The sequence below is a fragment of the Haematobia irritans genome, chromosome 5 (genome assembly GCF_050003625.1).
Source record: "Haematobia irritans isolate KBUSLIRL chromosome 5, ASM5000362v1, whole genome shotgun sequence".
Classification (NCBI taxonomy): Eukaryota; Metazoa; Arthropoda; class Insecta; order Diptera; family Muscidae; genus Haematobia; species Haematobia irritans.
In genome coordinates this window covers 142,090,898-142,110,662 of record NC_134401.1, presented here as the reverse complement: position 1 = coordinate 142,110,662, position 19,765 = coordinate 142,090,898, and the positions used below count along the sequence as shown (strand labels likewise).

General features: G+C 34.5%; 1 protein-coding gene across 1 annotated transcript; it reads right to left on the bottom strand.

The window, feature by feature from the left end:
• Positions 1-1,927: 1,927 nt before the first annotated feature.
• On the bottom strand, positions 1,928-15,501 carry LOC142240718 (uncharacterized). The gene is made up of 6 exons (XM_075312427.1): positions 14,885-15,501; positions 11,776-11,889; positions 8,335-8,705; positions 6,814-8,273; positions 2,484-6,287; positions 1,928-2,181 (listed from the first exon to the last, which is right to left on the bottom strand). The coding sequence occupies exons 1-6, from the start codon at positions 15,146-15,148 to the stop codon at positions 2,066-2,068; spliced, it is 6,129 nt and encodes a 2,042-aa protein (XP_075168542.1). The 5' UTR covers positions 15,149-15,501; the 3' UTR covers positions 1,928-2,065.
• Positions 15,502-19,765: the final 4,264 nt, after the last annotated feature.

The window sequence follows — 19,765 nt, the reverse complement described above, 5'->3', positions numbered from 1 at the left end:
TACTATATATACAGATCCATTTGATATAAAAATCGCATTTTTATATCAATAGATTTGTGATTGTGGTCAGCTCAGAACATGAGTTCCTCAAAGTGTGGAAGCTGGAATAAATACTTGAACAATAAAGATTTTTTAATAATAGTTTCAGCTTTTCTATCATTTGTTACAATTTGTCTCTAAAGTTCAAAGGCATTAAACTACAAACCATTTGACTCAACCGCTTTTAAATCGTTGGAGTCAGTCTAGCTCATCGAATGGCTGATCTCTAGTTCCTTTTTTCCCATTTTTTGTAATTGTTGAAGATTGGTCACTTTACCTCTTACCAATTTGCATTTTTTAAATTTATTTTTCAATTGTTCGATTAATAAAGTCTAAAAAACTTCTTCAAAAATTAATCACTAAAATCGTGGCTGGTAAATTTAAAAATCAAAAAGCGACGATATCGGCGACAAAAAGCGACACCAGGAATACCGATTTTCGTCGATAGCAGAATATATCGACGAACGGAATACCAATTAGTGGCGACAGATGAAAAGCGACAAAAAGCGACGGCGACTTCAGGAATAAGGGTGAGTAATTAATTTGAAAAAGAAGAAGCAGAAGAAGTTATCTTACAAATAACTTTGGATCTAAAAAAACTAATTTTACAATGCTGCATTTTATTTTTTGGAACATAACAATTAATACTTGTGATTCCATTCGTTGATACTTTGGTACTATGCATGTTGGGTGAATAAGCATCTCAACAATGGAGTTATCACCACTTCTGGTTGGAGTTTTTAGAAATATATAAATATAAACCAGAATTCTGAAAATAACTTCGAAAACGTTTACTTTTATTCTAAGGAAACCTATGCGATGAGTAATAATTGCTCACGTGAGTATGTGGATCTCTTCAGGAGCCATTGCTTTGTTTCTTTTTATACCCAATACCATACAATGGCAATGGGGGGTATAATAAGTTTGTCATTTCGTTAGTAAAACATCGAAATATCGAATTCCAAATACATAAAGTGTATATATTCTTAATCTGGAATAAATTCTAAAACGATATAACGATGCCCGTCTGTCTGGCAATCACGCTATAATCTTCAATAATGAAGCTATCATGCTGAAATTGTGCACAAACTCATATTTGGTCTGCAGGCAGGCCAAGTTTTGGAGATGGGATATATCGGTCCAGATTTTGATATAGCCCTCATATAAATCGAAACCCTGATTTGAGGTTTTGAGAATGTATACATCGCAATTTTTATCAGATTTTTCTGAAATTTATCGATCTATGTTTCGGTATAGCCCCATATAGCCCGATCTCCTGATTTGACTTCTTGGGCTTCTGGACCACTTCATTTTTCTTCGATTTGCCTGAAATTGGATATCTACTTTTGGTCCACACATAATTGTAACGAATCATGTTTTGGTATAACCCACATATAGACCGATCTCCCGATATGATCACTTGAGCGTCTAGTCATCCCAATTTTTATTCGATTTACCTGAAATTTAAAATCTGAAGGTATTTTAGGTCGGTAAATAAGTGTGGCGAGTATGGTATAAATCGGTTCATGTTTTGGTGTACCCCCCCCCTATAGACCAATTTTCCCATGTCTATGATTGGGTTATAGTTTGCAATGTCATCAATTAAGATTCGGTCCGGCCGAAATTAAGTCCGTGTATATTTGTTTATTAATCAAGCGGCTCCAGCAATACGCTTTTCGTCCATCTTGAATGTTTATGCTTCTTCTTATTTTTCCCAAAACCGAGCCAGCACACAACAAACACCGATCGTGTCAGGTGCTCTTATGAATCGTCTGCGATAAGTTAAAATAGATAAAAGTGTCATAGAAATGGCACATAGGGGAATGTTCCGCTATTCGGAATCGCAAAATTTTTTTGGCTATAAATTGTTAAATTAAAAGAATATCTATTATCATTTGTTGTACAGTATCAATATTCGTTTATTAGTTACATTACTAAGTATTTGGCCGTTATTTTTTAGGATTTATACTTAACTATATTTAAATTCTACTCTATACTATAGCAAATTATAACTAATTAACCAATATTAAGCGCTATCACCGTCACCGTCGACCTTAACCATGTTTGAAGTCTCCATGACCATTGTTTGGTTGGATCTGTTGGGATACCATTTTAGATGTACAGCACGGGCGTTGTCATCATCTGCAAAAATAAAAGGTATATGATATATCTTCCATGCACGTGACGAAATAGTAATTAAAAAAGGTTGAAAGTTCATGTAAATCGAGCATTATGCGCAGTCCAGGCATTAAGTTTTTCCGGACGGAATGTCTGTGTTTGTAAAGAATCTTGCAGTGTGACCAAACGCTAACAAGCTGCAGTATCGATGGTCTTTGAGCATAACTTATAGTGTGGCCAATATCTGTTTGACACGAACACTATCGTCCGGATCAACTTATAGTCTTGACGGCGCATAAATCTAGTATATTATGGTTGCATCTTACCAAAATTGTGCTCATGTTCCTTTGTGCATGACTTCGGACATAGCACGAATCGTACATCCATTGGTCGTTCAACGAAGATCTCCAGGCGTGGCATATCGGCCTTTTCCACATCACAAGGGGATGGTTGAACTATTTGATTAGAATTAGAATTAATCACTGGTTTCTTTGTATCTAAACTTATAAATAGGTTAGCTTTTTCGGGAGCATTATTGTTAACTATAATTTTAGAGTTTTCGGCATCACCAGCAGAGGAGCATGCCGTGTTCCTAAAATGTAATGAAAATTCACTATTGGGGGTGGGCGTTGTGGAGGAGGAGAGGATATCTTGGGAATAATCATTGAATGGTGGTGTTGGTGTGGGAGTTGTTGTAGGCAGTCTTGAGTAGGATTGTGTAATTGGTGGCATGTTCTCAAGCTCTGAGGCTGTGGATGGGCCTAAGTTTACATCATAGGGCAGTACATTTAATTCATCTGCTTCATCAGACGAATAAGGTGTTATATCGCTCTCGGCGTTATCTATGCTTGAATCATTTGTTATGTCTCCTCTTGTGAAGTAAGTATTTTCCGGTAATGTATTTGTGTTGCGGTTGGAATAGTCCACGTTTTCTGCTGCAGGTGATAATGTCTGTGCGGTATATGACTGTTGGTTTGAATTAGCAGAAGATTGTGAGTTCTCACTATATTGTGATGGACTTGAGGAGGGATCGGTTTGCTCCGCATGCTCAGGTTCAAGTGCTTCCAATTTCTCTATAGGTTCAATAGCTTGAATTCCTGATGGAAGTTGGTAAGAAGAATCAATGGTGTTGTAGTTTTCATATGTTGGAACCGTATCTCCCTTTTGAGTTACATTTGTTGGTTCCGGAGGAATATTTATATCACCTGAAAGAACATTTGCCTCATCATCACCATTATCATTTGATGCAGCATCGGGAGATGCACTTTCTACGTCAATTTTGTCTTTTTCTTCGTTTGAAAGGGAATTTGCTTGTGCCGTTGGCTGAGTTTGAAGTACTCCCAATTGTTCTCTAGGCTCAATAATTTGATTTTCCGTTGGAAGTTTCTCAGTAGAAACAATCGTCTTGGAGTCTTCATCTGTGGATGAACCATCTACAAAAGTTGGTAGGCTATCTACTCGATCGGATTCATTTGATGACTCAGGAGGAATGCTTAAATCTCCTGAAAGAACTTCTGTTTCATCATCGCCATCATTTACATTAGCACCTGAGGGAGCTCCGTCCATTTCCTCTCTTTCTGCGTTTGGAACTTTCGAAACGGCTTGTTGCGCAGGCTCAGGTGCAAGTGGTGCCAATTGTTCTACAGGGTCAAGCACTTGATTTTCCGATAATGATTGATTAGGAGGAAGTAACGTATTGGATACTTCATCAGCAGATTGATCTTCTTCAACATTTGGAAGATTATCAACCTGTTGAGATTCATTTGAAGGCTCAGGAGGTATACTTAAATCACCTGACAGAACTTCTGATTCCTCATTATCACCGTTTGGATCTGATTGAGAAACATCTTTTTCAGATTGAGGGTTATTGTTGCCTTCTGCGGGAGAGGAGGTATTCTGAACTGACTGCACTGAATATTGATCTCGATCTTCTCCAGTTTGTTTTCCAGAGGACGCCGGTAAAACGATGTCCTCCGATAGAAGTTTGGTCTCATCGTCCTCATTGTCATCTATTGATTGATTTGAATTATCCATAGATGATGATTGTTCACTTGCTTCATCATTGGTGAAAGGAGGATTTTGTTTGGATTCTTCTGTTGGGAATGGATCGCCTGAGAAAATGTCATGTTGGTCAATATCTTGATTTTCTTTAGTTTCTGGTTGAACGTCAATATTATGGGGTAAATCTTTAGTACTATCCACATATTCTTCAACTGCGGGTAATTGATACGATGATGGGTTAGTCGATTGAGGTGCATTCAACATTGTATTGGAATTATCTTCGTCATCAGGAAGCACAGCCTGCGCGCTTATTTTTTCAGAATTATTTGTAGACGATTGTGGATCATCTTCAGATTGTATAGTGTTTAAAGTTTGCTGAGGTTCAGTTTGTGTTGTATTTAATATCTGTTCGTCGTTTTCTCCCGCCACAGTTGGTATATCAATATCTTCGGCTAAGACTTTGGTTTCTTCCTCACTGTATTCATCATCTTCATTGGATGGATCATCAAGAGATTGGCTATCTGAGAGCGTTTGTTGGCTTAATTCATTCGATGTATTATTAGCATCATCATCAATATTATGCTGTTTTTCATTTAAATCATCTTCGTTCTTGTCATCTGTTTTTTCAGAATTAACTTCATGTTCATCTCCTATTTGTAAATCTTCTGATAGAAGACTGACATCATCATCGCCATCTACTTCATCGTCAATTTTACTCTGGGCTTGGTCGGATGAATTATCGAAAGAAGTTTGGATCTGGCTGTCGGATGTTTCTGCGTTTATCGCAGAAAGTTTCACTGGATCTTGACCCAAGTCTTCTGGAGCGTTTTGCGATGTTTGTGACGATTCTTCTAATGCTTCCGATATTTTTGATGGCATGACTATATCATCAGATAAGACGGAAACGTTGTCTTCGTTTACATTATTATTTGGAATTTTAGGAACCGCCACTGAAGAGTTATTGAGGGCCGCAGGGTCTGAAGATGTTGAATTTTCTAGTATCGGCATAGTGTTTTCGATTTGTAAAGTTGTACTAGGTTGATCTACAGGTGGATTAGGTGTAGCATTTGGTCTCACTGTAGTAGTACTATCTTGAGGAACGTCGTTTTCTTCGATTTTAGCACTTCCTACCTCATCATTGTCCTCTTCTAGTTCACTTGGAACAGTTGTGGGTATTTCTATATCTTCAGATAAAATCATTGGATCCTCATCTAACTCGAAGTCCTCGGTATTGTTGGATGCAGACTTTTTCAAATCCTCTTTATCTGTGGAGGTTTCGTCCTTGTCAAATTCTTTGTTTTCATTGTGGCTATCGTTTTCGTTATCGTGTTTCGTATTTTCTACTTCTTCCATATTTTCGTGAGCCTTATTCTCATCCTCTTCATCTATATGTTCTTCAGAACTTGTGGCGTCACTACTTAAAGTACTATCTTCAACTACATCATCATCTTCGTTTAGATTTCCGTTTCCATTCTCGTTGACTTTCAAATGTTCGTTAGCCTTATTTTCATCTTCTTTGTCTACATGTGTCTCAGAACTACTGCCGCCACTGCTTAAAGTGTCATCTGCATGTTTTTCATCATCTTCTTTACGTTTTTCAGCTTCAGCTCTTTCTTTGGTGTCAAATCTATGCCCGCTTACTGTCAATAGTCCTTCCTCTGCTATAGCATTTCCCTTGTCTTCGGAGTCATTAAAGGCTGGATCACTTTGTATTTTTGTTGAGCTATCATCTGATTCTTGGGTGAGATTTTCACCATCCGTTGTAAGAGGTACGAACTCGCCCTCTATAGAATGCACTTCTTTTGTATGGTTTTGACTTGCAAACTCGCCACTGAATTCGGCGCCGTCTTCAAGTTTTTCGTTTTCTGTGGAAGTGAGTTTTTCTTGAGTCTTTATAGAGGGTGCTGGTGTAGTTGTGGTATTATTGATTTGAGGTGGAACTGTGTTTTCTGTAATGCTTGGAGTGGGAATAGGACCGCCAAAAACTACTGTACTTCTTTGTTCTCGAGCTGATTCATCGTTTGTGGTTTGTGTTTGATTTTCAGAAGAATGTGTGTTGTTAACGTGTACTTTGCTCATCTCTGGAGAACAGTGTATTGGTTGTGTGTGGGGAAATTGGGATTCTTCATCTGTAATTTGTGGAATATTTTCATTTGTTTTTAGATAAACTATAAATTATTATAATGTATTCGAAAAGTATTAAAAGATGAGCTGAACAGATTTCATGCTAAGGTTTTAAGTAATTATGAATGTTAAAAATTTCAAATACTACGAATGGGCGAATAACAGACTTCTAACTCCAATATAATAAATAATCTTCGGGAATGCGAAGCATTCACAGAAATGTGGAAGGTTAAATGTATGGAATATATAAGACATACTTGAATCTTATGCACTGATCTCTGTAATATGACTAAAAGCAATTTGGAAAAGATGGATGAAAATGAAACTCGTACAAATCCAAGTGAGAGAAAGACTACGGTTGGTTGAAAATTTCACATTAATATAATTGTTTTAGGTTTGTTTTGAATACGATGGAAAAGAACCAAGCAATAATAGGTTCTTCGTATGGAAATAGTGTGAGGATTAGGAATATCAAGGAGTAATGGTTTAAATCGCAGTGGATTTTACTTATGTCTCTAAAGAAAATCCTACCTGCTGATATCTCATCACAGGACTTATCTTCTTCACCCGAAGGTTCTGCACTGATTTGTACATCTTTTGTAATGTCTTTCCCATTACTTGCTTCATTGGTATCTTCCTCCACATTATTATTGGAAGACTCTGAAAGGTTGTCTTCCTTTTCCATCTTATCCTCTACAACAGAATGTACTGTTCCTTCATCATTGACGATTTCCTGCATACTCTCTTTCTCATTGGTGGATGAAAGGGCAAGGTTGGCATTTTCTGGTGGTGTTGCAACATCGAAGATTTCATTTAATGTCTCTCCGCTTTCTGTAGTACCGCTAGAAGTTGAACTATCTGCTGGCTCTTCGTTTTCTAATCCGTCTTCTTCCTGCTCCTCTCCTATTCTAGGGGTAATGATAGGATCGGTATTATTTGGCTGTTCTTCGACTACTGGAACCACATTGTTTTGATCGGTAGATTCTTCATCTTCAGCGTTATCTTCTCTAGCATCGTTGCTTGGTGAATTGCTAGATTCTGCGACAGCAATTACTTCATTGTTGGTTTCTGGTGTTTTCACATCAGTTTGAGTTTCTGTTGCAGTTATGCTATCCGAAATTACTTCGGTATTTGCCAAATTTGCAGCATCATTACCCTCTGAGCCTGCTTCAGATGATTCAGTTGGATTTTCACTTGTGCTATTAGGACTTTCATCAGTGTTTACCGATGAAGTTATATTTTCGTTAGCAGGTAAGTTTTCATCTTCTTTGTCGAGTTCCCTATCATCAGATAAAACAAATGTATCACCAAAAGCAATTTCACTTCCGAGGACTTCTGTTGCTTCTTCGGAATCGTCAGACTGATCATCCGAATTTTGCTTTGGTGTATCAGCGGCCTCTTTTCCCTCCTCGGGAGTAGGTGATGTTTGGCCATTAGGTGTTACTTCATCAGTTAAAACTTGCTTATCTTCGAAGGCAGGTGATTTAGTTGATCCTGTTGCATCCGCAGAAGCTTGTTTTTCTTCGGAAGTAGACAGTGCTGAGGGTGATGGTACGGGTGAAGATGATAGGGGAGCCATCGTTGATGAGGATGTCGGGGTTGTTGTTTCTTCTGTAAGTGACATTGCGGCCATCGCTTCTTCTTTCTTATCGAAATCTACTGTTTCGTCCTCCCTATCTTCATCGTCAGGTTCCTCATGACTATCATTGCAGTTTGGATCGTCTTCTTCACATGATGATGATGAGCTGTTATCTTCGTTACTTTCTTCCTCTGATTTTTCAATAAGAGGATCACTCTCCTCCAAAGAATCAAGATCGAATTCACTTGGATGCAATAATGGATGTGATTTCGGATATGTTCTCCTGGAATCAAATGCATGCACGTGGGTAGTGGGATAAATCAAATCGGCCAGAGTTATACAATCACAAGGTACTTGTTCTTGTGGCAAACATGCATTTGTCTTCAAATCATAAAATGTTTCTTCAGGACATCTGAAAATAATATTGAATCAATGAATTTTCGTTTTTCTTGGTCATAACTCATGGAACTTACTTAAATCTTGTCTGATAGTATACTTCATCATCTTTCAATTCACACTTGTAGTAGAGCGAACAATCGGATGGCGATCGGAAAATACCATTTTGTATACATGGTGGATATTTATTTTCACAATATTCTGGTATACTATCGGAATCGGCTATTATTTGTGTAGGTATACACTTATTGCCCGGTATACATTTAGACTGTTCTTGCGAGAAGATCATATTGTAGGGACATGCGTAGATTTGAGGTTCCATGGTCTTGTCACATTTGTAATAGAGATGACAATTGGAGAAAATGGGGAAACGTCCTTCCGTCGTGCAATTTGGTTTGTATTCGGATGGAGTGTATTGAACGCACTGACCACAAGTGGCATTAAATTCCTAAAAAACATATTAAAGAAATTAAGACTCTGGACAGGGGAAACTTATATAGGTAAGGCCATGCGATATATACCCATTACACGGTAAACTTATGGTGTTCTAATTTTCTATAAATGAGAAATGTTGAATTCTTTTTATATCGAGAAAATAATATTATAATAATATAATAATTTCTCTCCAAACAACTATAAACATTCTCAGAAACGTAAACATTCTGTAAACATTCTGATAAATCTCAACAATTGGGTTCTCATTAGGTATGACATTTGAATAGAATGCGAAGAAAAAAAACGTGATGTTTCTCTCTTCTGGCTCAAAGAATTATACAGATAACCTGCGAAGAACTTGTCGTAGGTTAATTGGTATCTTCTTTGAACACGTGTCAAAGGCGATAAAATGCATTCGGATACCACCATATGGAAGAAAACTGCTTAGGAACGTGGATGAATATTTATTTCATTATCTTGCTGTATTATGACCACCAAGAGCTATGGAATTCATCACGGAAATGCAAAGCATTGGTAAAGTTTATATTTTGAAACTCCAATGGGTTTCGTTGAATGAATGCATGGTATGAAGGTATTGCTTGATATCAATTCACATGCCTAAATAGTCAAAGCTAGAATTTCGAATTCAAATTAAGAAGGTATGTTTGTGGAAAGATTTACGAAGAAAGAGCTTCAATGGGTTATATAGAAATATTTTAACAAAATTATTGCAAGTTGGAATCGAGTAAATAACAATTTGGTGGTAAGACTGGTAAGAGAAGTGGAATTTCAGAGAAAATTTTAATTGAAGGCGATAATATGCGTTCACAGTTTTTATGAAAAATTTCGTTATTTCTGCGAAGAGAATTCATTCCGCGTAGGGGGGCCGTTGTTTGACATTAAGGAGGGGAATATCCCCTTGCCCGACTTTTTCAGAATTTGGCCAAAGTTCTCCGATTTGGGTGAAATTTTCAGGGAAGGTTAGGGGTGGTATCTAGACAAAGATATTTCGATATATCGTCGCGGTTTTTAAAGTACTGTAAAAAAAAAAAACAAAAATTCTCTGATTTACTTTAGATTTACAGAGAACACGCCGTGTGGTTATGAATTTATTATGGGGTACCCGATTTTTTAATATTTGGACGGGAAGGGGGACCTCCCCCGACTTTTTGAAAATTGGAACAAAATTATTCAATTTGCTTGAAATTTTCAGGGAAGGTTGAAGGGGGCGTCTAGGCAAACAACAGCTACTTTATTTTTCGATACTTGGTCGAGGAGGCGCCTCCACTTTGTCCCAATTTTTCTAAAGTACAGTGAAAAAACTAAAATGTGTCGACTTACTGAAATTTTACGGAGAACTTGGGGGAGATTATGAAATTTATATGAGGTATATGATTTTTTAATATTTGGTCGGGGAAAAATAAAGGGCAAGGGGATACCTCCTTTTTCCTCATGTACATAGGTTAGGTTAGGTGACAGCCCGATGTATCAGGCTCACTTAGACTATTCAGTCCATTGTGATACAACGTTGGTGAACTTCTCTCTTATCACTGAGTGCTGCCCGATTCCATGTTAAGCTCAATGACAAGGGACCTTCTTTTTATAGCCGAGTCCGAACGGCGTTCCACATTGCAGTGAAACCACTTAGAGAAGCTTTGAAACCCTCAGAAATGTCACCAGCATTACTGAGGTGGGATAATCCACCGCTGAAAAACTTTTTGGTGTTCGGTCGAAGCAGGAATCGAACCCACGACCTTGTGTATGCAAGGCGGGCATGCTAACCACCACGGTGGCTCCCATGTACATACCGTGAAACATTTAGACTTGTCCAATTTACTTGAAATTTACAGAGGATGTGGGGTAGGTTATATTATTGTAATGGATATTTAATTTTGTGATATTCGGAGTGAGGGAGGGAGACCTCCTCTAAAACTGAGAAAAAACTAGGATTCTCAAGTTTACTTGAAATTTTTAAAGGCCGTAGGGGAAGGTTATGAAATCAATATGGTGTACTTGATTTTTGGGTATTTGGACAGGTTCCCTTGCCCACCACACTATTAAAATTTAGGCAAAGTTTACAGATTTTCTTGGACTTTGTAGAGAAAGTGACATCCCTTTACAAAAAAATAGAGCAAAATCTAACCTTCTCTGATTTACTTGAAATTGGGAGAAGATGAATAAATTTGTACATGATTTTTCGATGTCTGGTTGGGAGTTTGTGAAATGAATATAGGGTACGTGAATTTACTATATCTGGTCGGGGAGGAGCGAAGGAGGGGGTTTCCCTTTTGCCCGATTTGGTGAAAATCGAAAGTAGAGGATTATCGATAAATGGGAACTCGGTACATAATTTGATGATTTTGCCACAGGCTTCTGCCAGACTTTTTTAAGTAAAAAACTTAAATTTACATGAAGTTGACAGGTAACGTAGAGGGTGCTTCATTTTCCGGTATATGTTTGGAAATGGCATGTTCTTCGTGTCCAACACTTTAACAAATGTTAATATGCTCAATTTTTAAGTACTTTTACTTTACCGATTTATAGGACGGTATGTTGAGGAGAAGTATACCTCCCCTTGACAAACCACGCTTGAAATTTACAGGAAATGTAGAAGATTGTCCAACGATTTGAATAACCGCCCTATTTCTGTATATAAACGAAAAAGCAAGTAGTCCGATTTTTTTGAAATGTACGGGCCACGTATGTGGAAACCATGCAGGGATTAATCAGTACTTCAGTTTTTGTGCCAGACTTCCACTGACCCTACTCTTTAAAAAAGTTGAAATCTTTTCGATTCTGATTTCAGATCGAAGGATATGGTTGACTAAGTTAACGAAAATATGCTTCGGAAGGTGTAGCGAAGCGGGCCGGGTTACGCTACACACAAAAAAATTCACGAACATTTTTCCAATTAAAATTTTAATTGAGTTTTAAAAAATATTCAATTAAAAATTTAATTGATTCAACAAATTTTTGGATCAAATTGGATCAATTAATTTCGTGATTGAATCAGAAAAAAAATTTTTGTGTGAAGTTATATGATATTTATTCCAGATTTTATTCCAATCAAATGACCTACTTACCTGAAATCTTTGACATCTTCCGAAAATAACAGCATCCGGTTTACACACATAGTAATATTGACGTTCTTCTGGATGTGGTTTAAGTCCAACAAAATTGCCCGAACAACGTTTATGCTAAAATATGAAAGAGAGATTTTTTTAGTATATATTTTTATTTATTTCAATGGAAATCAATTGAATTTATTTTTTTATAAAACACATTACCAAAACATGGTTAATAGAGCCATTGAAAAGAAAACGCCAGATACAAACATGTACAGTCCAGGCGTGTATAGATTTGTATCTGGCGTTTTCTTTTCAATGGCTCTATTAACCATGTTCCTTAATCTATATCTGTCCATAAAGCTCGAAAAATAATTGTATAATTAAATTTTATTTCTATAGAAAATTTTGTCAAAATTTTATTTCTATAGGTAATTTTGTCAAAATTTTATTTCTATAGAAAATTTTGTCAAAATTTTATTTCTATAGAAAATTTTGTCAAAATTTTATTTCTATAGAAAGATTTGTCAATATCATATTTCTATTGAAAATTTTGTCAAAATTTTATTTCTATAGGAAATTTTGCAAAATTTTATATCTATAGAAAATTTTGTGAAAATTTTATTTCTATAGAAAATTTTGTCAAAAATTTATTTCTATGGAAAATTTTGTCAAAAATTTATTTCTATGGAAAATTTTGTCAAAATTTTATTTCTATAGAAAATTTTGTCAAAATTTTATTTCTATAGAAAATTTTGTCAAAACTTTATTTCTCTAGAAAATTTTGTCAAAATTGTATTTCTATAGAAAATTTTGTCAAAATTTTATTTCTATAGAAAATTTTTTCAAAATTTTATTTCTATAGAAAATTTTGCCAAATTTTATTTCTATAGAAAATTTTGTCAAAATGTTTTTCTATAGAAAATTTTGTCAAAATGTTTTCTATAGAAAATTTTGTGAACATTTTATTTCTATAGAAAATGTTATCAAAATTTTATTTCAATAGAAAATTTTGTCAAAATTTTATTTCTATAGAAAATTTTGTCAAAATTTTATTTCTTTAGGTAATTATTTTCAAAATGTTATTTCTATAGAAAGATTTGTCAATATCTTATTTCTATAGAAAATTTTGTCAAAATTTTATTTCTATAGAAAATTTTGCAAAATTTTATATCTATAGCAAATTTTGTCAACATTTTATTTCTATAGAAAATTTTGTGAAAATTTTATTTCTATAGAAAATTTTGTGAAAATTTTATTTCTATTGAAAATTTTGTCAAAAATTTATTTCTATGGAAAATTTTGTCAAAATTTTATTTCTATAGAAAATTTTGTGAAAATTTTGTCAAAATTTTATGAAAATTTTGTCAAAATTTTATTTCTATAGAAAATTTTGTCAAATTTTTATTTCTATAGAAAATTTTGTCAAAATTTTATTTCCGTAGAAAATTTTGTAACTTTTTTTTATCTGTAGAAAGTTTGTCCAAATTTTATTTTTATAGAAAATTTTGTCAAACTTGTATTTCTATATAGAACATTTTGTCAAAAATATCTTTTTTATATAGACATTTTTCTCAAATTTTTTTCCTATATTCATTCATAAATACAAGGAACTCCAAACTCGCATTTTCATGTCTCCAGGATTTGGAAGACGACCACCAGTCTCTTGGTGTTGTGGTTCGAAATCTTGATCTTATTGCAGCTTGCTGGATTATTATTACTAATTTTCTACAGCAGAGTCTTTTGCTTTATTTTGGAGTCAACAAAATTGTCAAAGATGTATTGGGAATTTTTGTGAGAAATTTAAATTTAAATTAGGGATTTTTTGGGACGAAAACATCATAATTTGGGGACAAGAGGCAGAAAAATACTGTCAACACTGAACCCAGAGATGGTATATCACCCCATCACCTCAAACCTGTTTCAAGAGCAAAATGGTATTTTTGGATGGTGACCGGTTCGTATATTATATATCTGCTTTCGGCAAACATGTTATGTTTAGTGAGAAAACAACATTTTTGCGACAAACAAATATAGCATTTTGTTCATGTTATTGAGGTGATCATATTATTCCTTCTCTGCGTGTGCAAATGAAGCATTTGCACTAGAAACAGACACACGCTATTATTTAGGGGTCCAAGGACTAATTTAGAATTTTACTCACCTTGGATAAGACATTTTTCTACAATTGTAAAATCATCTCATGAGACTTGAGAAAATAATGAAACTGGTTGACATTTATATATGCCTTCCACCCAATTTTATAACTTGAGTATTTAGAAGTAAATTTTCGTTCATAAATACATGGTGGTCAAACTCCCAAACAAAATTTTATACTTTTTCAATTTTTGATTATTACTGATTTCCATAAAAAATTGTCAAACATTTATGTTTTTTTTTTTGTGAGGAATTTTAATTCAAATTGGATATTTTCGAAATTGGGCACAAGAGCCAGAAAAATACTGACAATACAGCTTTGATAGATCATGAAATTTTTGACCTAGTATCAAGTACGCGAAATTCAAATTTAAAAGGGAGTTGAGTGTATCTTTATTCTCCTCCGGTATTTTTGGCTGGGAATCAATACCAAAATCATTACATTTCCAGGACATCATGTCCCAAGTAATTTAGATTTTCTCCAATATTCTCCAATATCATTTTCGGAATAATTTTACTTTATACATGTCAAACACTTTTGAGGGCATTTCTAAATGAACATTCAGGACAGTACTTGCAATTCGATTTGTGAAAATGTTTGGCATTATATTTCAAATTAGAAATATTTCATTATTTATTTATTTTTGTAAAATATGAATTAACCCGATATTAAATTAATTTATGTTTATCTTATGGTATCATATGTTAACATTCGTAATTTATTATTTCGAGCACATGCCTTAATTTCGATGTAATTTTCCTTATATAAACACTTTCGTGACTAAATGAACATTAAGGATAATATTGGCCATTCAAGTTGTAAAAATATTTCGAATTATATTTCAAATTCGAAATATTTCATTATTTTATAGTTTTCGTAAAATAGTAATTACATATGTTTACATTCGTACCGTGTCATTTCGAGGACATTTCCTATTTAAGATTTGAGGCATGTTTCTTATTTACTTACATAATCCACTATGATGGGAACACCACCTCCGGGAAATGGTCGTAAAACTCCTCGTCTTTGATCAAAATATGTACCATGGGGATAATAGTTGGGTATCTGGTAAGGATAAGATCCAGGGGCAATGGCATAACCATTACCATATCCAAAACTGCCATAGGGGTTATACACCTTAGTGCCCAGGGAATGTTTTCCCAAATAACGGCTATAACCACAGGGCCAACAATAGCAAACGAATATGGCGGATAGCAATAAAAGTTTCAACATTTTGGAAAAATCACTACAGTCTTTGAATATTTTAAATTAGATTTTTCAATTTTTTTTCGTTTTTTTAGAATAGGGTTTTTGTTTTTTGGTATGTTTTTTAGTATTTAAATATTTATATTGTTTTTTTATTTTTTTTTTCTATTTCTTTTCGATATTATTTTCCAGTTTTTTTATTCTTCGTTTACATTTTTGTCACTTTGTGTTCACCACAGGACTGAATTTTATTTATAGTTCATAATTTCTTCACTTATAATCCACAATTCAGTTGCACTTCCTTGTTTTACGATCCCGTTAGTTTCGTAGTTCGACTTTATTCTCGATTTCTATGCCGCCGTTCTTAACTCACGAAGCTTCTGTATACGATTGCACTGTTTCCGCTTTCGAGCGGGTGTTTAAATGCATTTTGCGTTGATCTGAAAATTTGCATTGCATTCTCTTGCAGCTCAAAATTTTCAATTTCGCTTTGAACTTTGTTTCTTGCATAATATTCGAATCAAACGTGGATGATTTTAGGTCAACGTGAGATTTGGTGTTTTGAGCTGCATTTTCGCTTGGCGCTTCAAAAGACCAGCAATGGCCACAAAAGAATTCACATGAAACGCCGGCTATATGTCTAGTTTGTGTAAAACCACAGAAACAGTATCGTATACCGGCTTTTTGTTTTGAATATCCAAGCGATTTCTAAATTCTACATTTTACCGTAATATCTTGGATAAAAGTCAAGTTCAAGTACATACGTCCAGATTTCAAGAAAGCCCTCACCTGTTGAAGGAAAAATGCTTAACAAGCATCTTCCGTTTTTGTGAATGATGATTACAACGTCTTTTCGTTATTAATGTGAGTGATTTGTAAATAAACTTGCTTGCTTGCTTCCGAAACTAAACATTGTTCATTCATTTCTGTAATTTCGGCATTTGTATTCGTATAGATAAACTTAATAATATTTCCATCAAAGGGTCACCAAATTACCTAATAACTTGGTTCTAGTTTATTTAAATGTAATTTATATTAACTACATTAAATTAATAAAATTTTATATAATATAATTCAATACAATACAATTTCAATTATTTTTAATTTAAAATTTTAAATTAATAAAATCTAAATTAGAAGAAATTGAAATAAATTAAAAAAATATTTATTCAAGAAAAAATGTTTGTAACTCTTTGTTGATGTGAAGAATTTTTGCGGTGGGCGTAAAAATGAGTTAATATACTATCTTTAGTAAAGAATTGTCCAATAGGGGTTGCAATGTTTTTATTCGAAGAAAATTGTTAAAATTTGAATGATTGCATATTAGCGTGTGATGGCTTTGTCGACCGTTTGAAGGCCATAATTTGTGTCAAAGATGAACAATGGACACTGATTCTAAAATTTTATAATATTTTCGAAATTTAAAAAATTAAAAATTTAGCGCTTTACTTTGTTGCATCATATACCAGAAAAAAGGTAAAATGTTTTATAGCAAGAATGAACTACGACGTGCTAAAGTTGAACTAAATTGTAATCCACATTTTGAGATTTCTTCAAAGCGTCGTTAAAACCAGGAAAATCTAATTCCCTGGTGCCCTTTTTATAAGAAAAAGTTAATTAATAGTACACAGAAAAAATTTCACGAAAATTTTTCCAATTAAAATTTTAATTGAGTTTTAAAAAATATTCAATTAAAAATTTAATTGAATCAACAAATTTTTTAATTGAAACAAAAATCAATCACAAAAATTAATAGTATCAATTAATTTTTTAATTGGATCAATTAATATTTTAATTGACCTTCAATTAATTTTTTAATTGATACTATCATTTCTGTGATTGAAGACATTTCAATTAAAAAATTAATTGGATCAATTAATTTCGTGATTTAATCAGAAAAAAAATTTGTTTTGTGTAAAGAAAAAAATCATTTTTTTTTTTTTTGGGAGCCACCGTGGTGCAATGGTTAGCATGCCCGCCTTGCATACACAAGGTCGTGGGTTCGATTCCTGCTACGACCGAACACCAACAAGTTTTTCAGCGGTGGATTATCCCACCTCAGTAATGCTGGTGACATTTCTGAGGGTTTCAAAGCTTCTCGAAGTGGTTTCACTGGTATGTGGAACGCCGTTCGGACTCGGCTATAAAAAGGAGGTCCCTTGTCATTGAGCTTAACATGGAATCGGGCAGCACTCAGTGATAAGAAAGAAGTTCACCACTGTGGTATCACAATGGACTGAATAGTCTAAGTGAGCCTGATACATCGGGCTGCCACATAACCTAACCTAACCTAACCTACTATATTTTTTGGAAATCATAGGAAAATTGTCTTTTGCTTTAGTTCATATTGAACTTATGTGTACTGCCATTGAACTTTATATCCACGTTTAGTTCATAAAATGTTTGTGACATACTTAAAAAAAGGAAAAAATCATTGGACTATGGAAAATTTCGATACAAACAATAAAATTTAACTACAAATAAATAATTTTGTTTGCAATAAAAATAAGTTAAATTTAGCGTTAGGTTAACTACGAATTTTGTTTTTGTGTACCAGCCACCCTTTATAGTGGCAACTCAACTCGGGCTCACTTAGTCTATTCATTCCATTGTGGTACCGCAGTGGTGAACTTCCCTCGACCTGGGTTAATAACAAGGAACCTCCTTTAAAAAGATTAGAGAAACTTTAATAAACCCAGAAATGTTACCAGCACTAATCAGAGGGGATAAACCTCAATTTTCAGGACAAAAAATAAGACAAATGTCTGGCTTGTATGGCTTAAGGAAATAATTTTGAAATTAACTGCGATTTTGAATCGCAAGCACAAACTCACAAAAACGAAAAAAAAAGAAAATACTTGGATCTAAAGATTTTGTTTCCGAGCCAATGATGCTGCTTCTTTAAAATATATTTATATAAAATTAAAATTAGGTTACAGATCTCATTTATAGACTTTTTATATACACCACCATAGAATGGTGACGTGGGTATAATAAGTTTGTTATTCCGTTTGTAACACATCGAAATATCGATTTGCGACTATATAAAGTATATATATTCTTGATCAGGGAGAACTTGTAAGACGATATAACCATGTCCGTCTGTCTGTCTGTTGTAATCACACTACATTATTTAATAATGAAGCAATCGTGCTGAATTTTGCACCAACTCGTCTTATGTCTGCAGGTAGGTCAAGTTCGAAGATGGGCTATATCGGTCCAGGTTTTGATATAGTCACCATATAAACCGACCTCTCGATTTGGCGTCGTGGGCATATAGAAACCGTAGTTTTTATCCAATTTGCCTGAAATTTGAAATCTATAGGTATTTTAGGATCATAAAGAAGTGTGCCAAAAATGGTGAGTATCGGTCCATGTTTTGGTATAGCTCCCATATAGACCGATCTCGCGATTTTACTTCTTGGGCTTCTAGAATCCGTAGTTTTTATCCAATTTACCTAAAAATTGAAATCAGGAAGTATTTCAGGACCATAAAGAGGTGTACCGAAAATGGGGAGTATCGGTTCATATTTTGGTATAGCCCCCAATATACACCAATCTCCAGATTTTTGGGCTTCTAGAATCCCTAATTTTTATCCAATTTGCCTGAAATTGGAAATCTAGAGGTATTGAAGGAACACAAATACGCGTGCCGAAAATGGCGTGTAGTGGTCCATGTTTTTTCCAGTTTTTATCCAATTTGCCTGAAATTGGAAATCTAGAGGTATTGAAGGACCATAAAGAGGTGTGCCGAAAATGGTGAGTATCGGTACATATTTTGGTATAGCTCCATATATACCAATCTCCAGATTTTACTTTCTTCTAGAATCCCTAGTTTTTATCCAATTTGCCTGAAATTGGAAATTTAGAGGTATTGAAGGACCACAAATACGCGTGCCGAAAATGGTGTGTAGTGGTCCATGTTTTTATCCAATTTGCCTGAAATTGGAAATCTAGAGGTATTGAAGAACCACAAATACGTGTGTCGAAAATGGCGTGTAGTGGTCCATGTTTTTATCCACTTTTTATCCAATTTGCCTGAAATTGGAAATTTAGAGGTATTGAAGGACCACAAATACGCGTGCCGAAAATGGCGTATAGTGGTCCATGTTTTTATCCAGTTTTTATCCAATTTGCCTGAAATTTGAAATCTAGAGGTATTGAAGGACCACAAATACGTGTGCCGAAAATGGCATGTAGTGGTCCATGTTTTGGTATATCTCCCATATAGACCGATCTCCTGATTTCACTTCTTGGGCTTCTAGAATCCGTAGTTTTTATCGAATTTGCCTGAAATTGGAAGTCTAGAGGTATTTTAGGACCACTAAGAGGTGTGCCACAAATGGTGAGTATCGGTCCATATTTTGGTATAACCCCCAATAGGTTAGGTTAGGTTGCAGCCCGATGTACCAGGCTCACTTAGACTATTCAGTCCATTGTGATACCACAGTGGTGAACTTCTCTCTTATCACTGAGTGCTGTCCGATTCCATGTTAAGTTCAATAACAAGGGACCTCCTTTTTATAGTCGAGTCCGAACGGCGTTCCACATTGCAGTGAAACCACTTAGAGAAGCTCTGAAAAACAAAACACACACAAAAACAAATTAAAATAAAAAATCTTAATATTGAAGCCTTTTTATCTA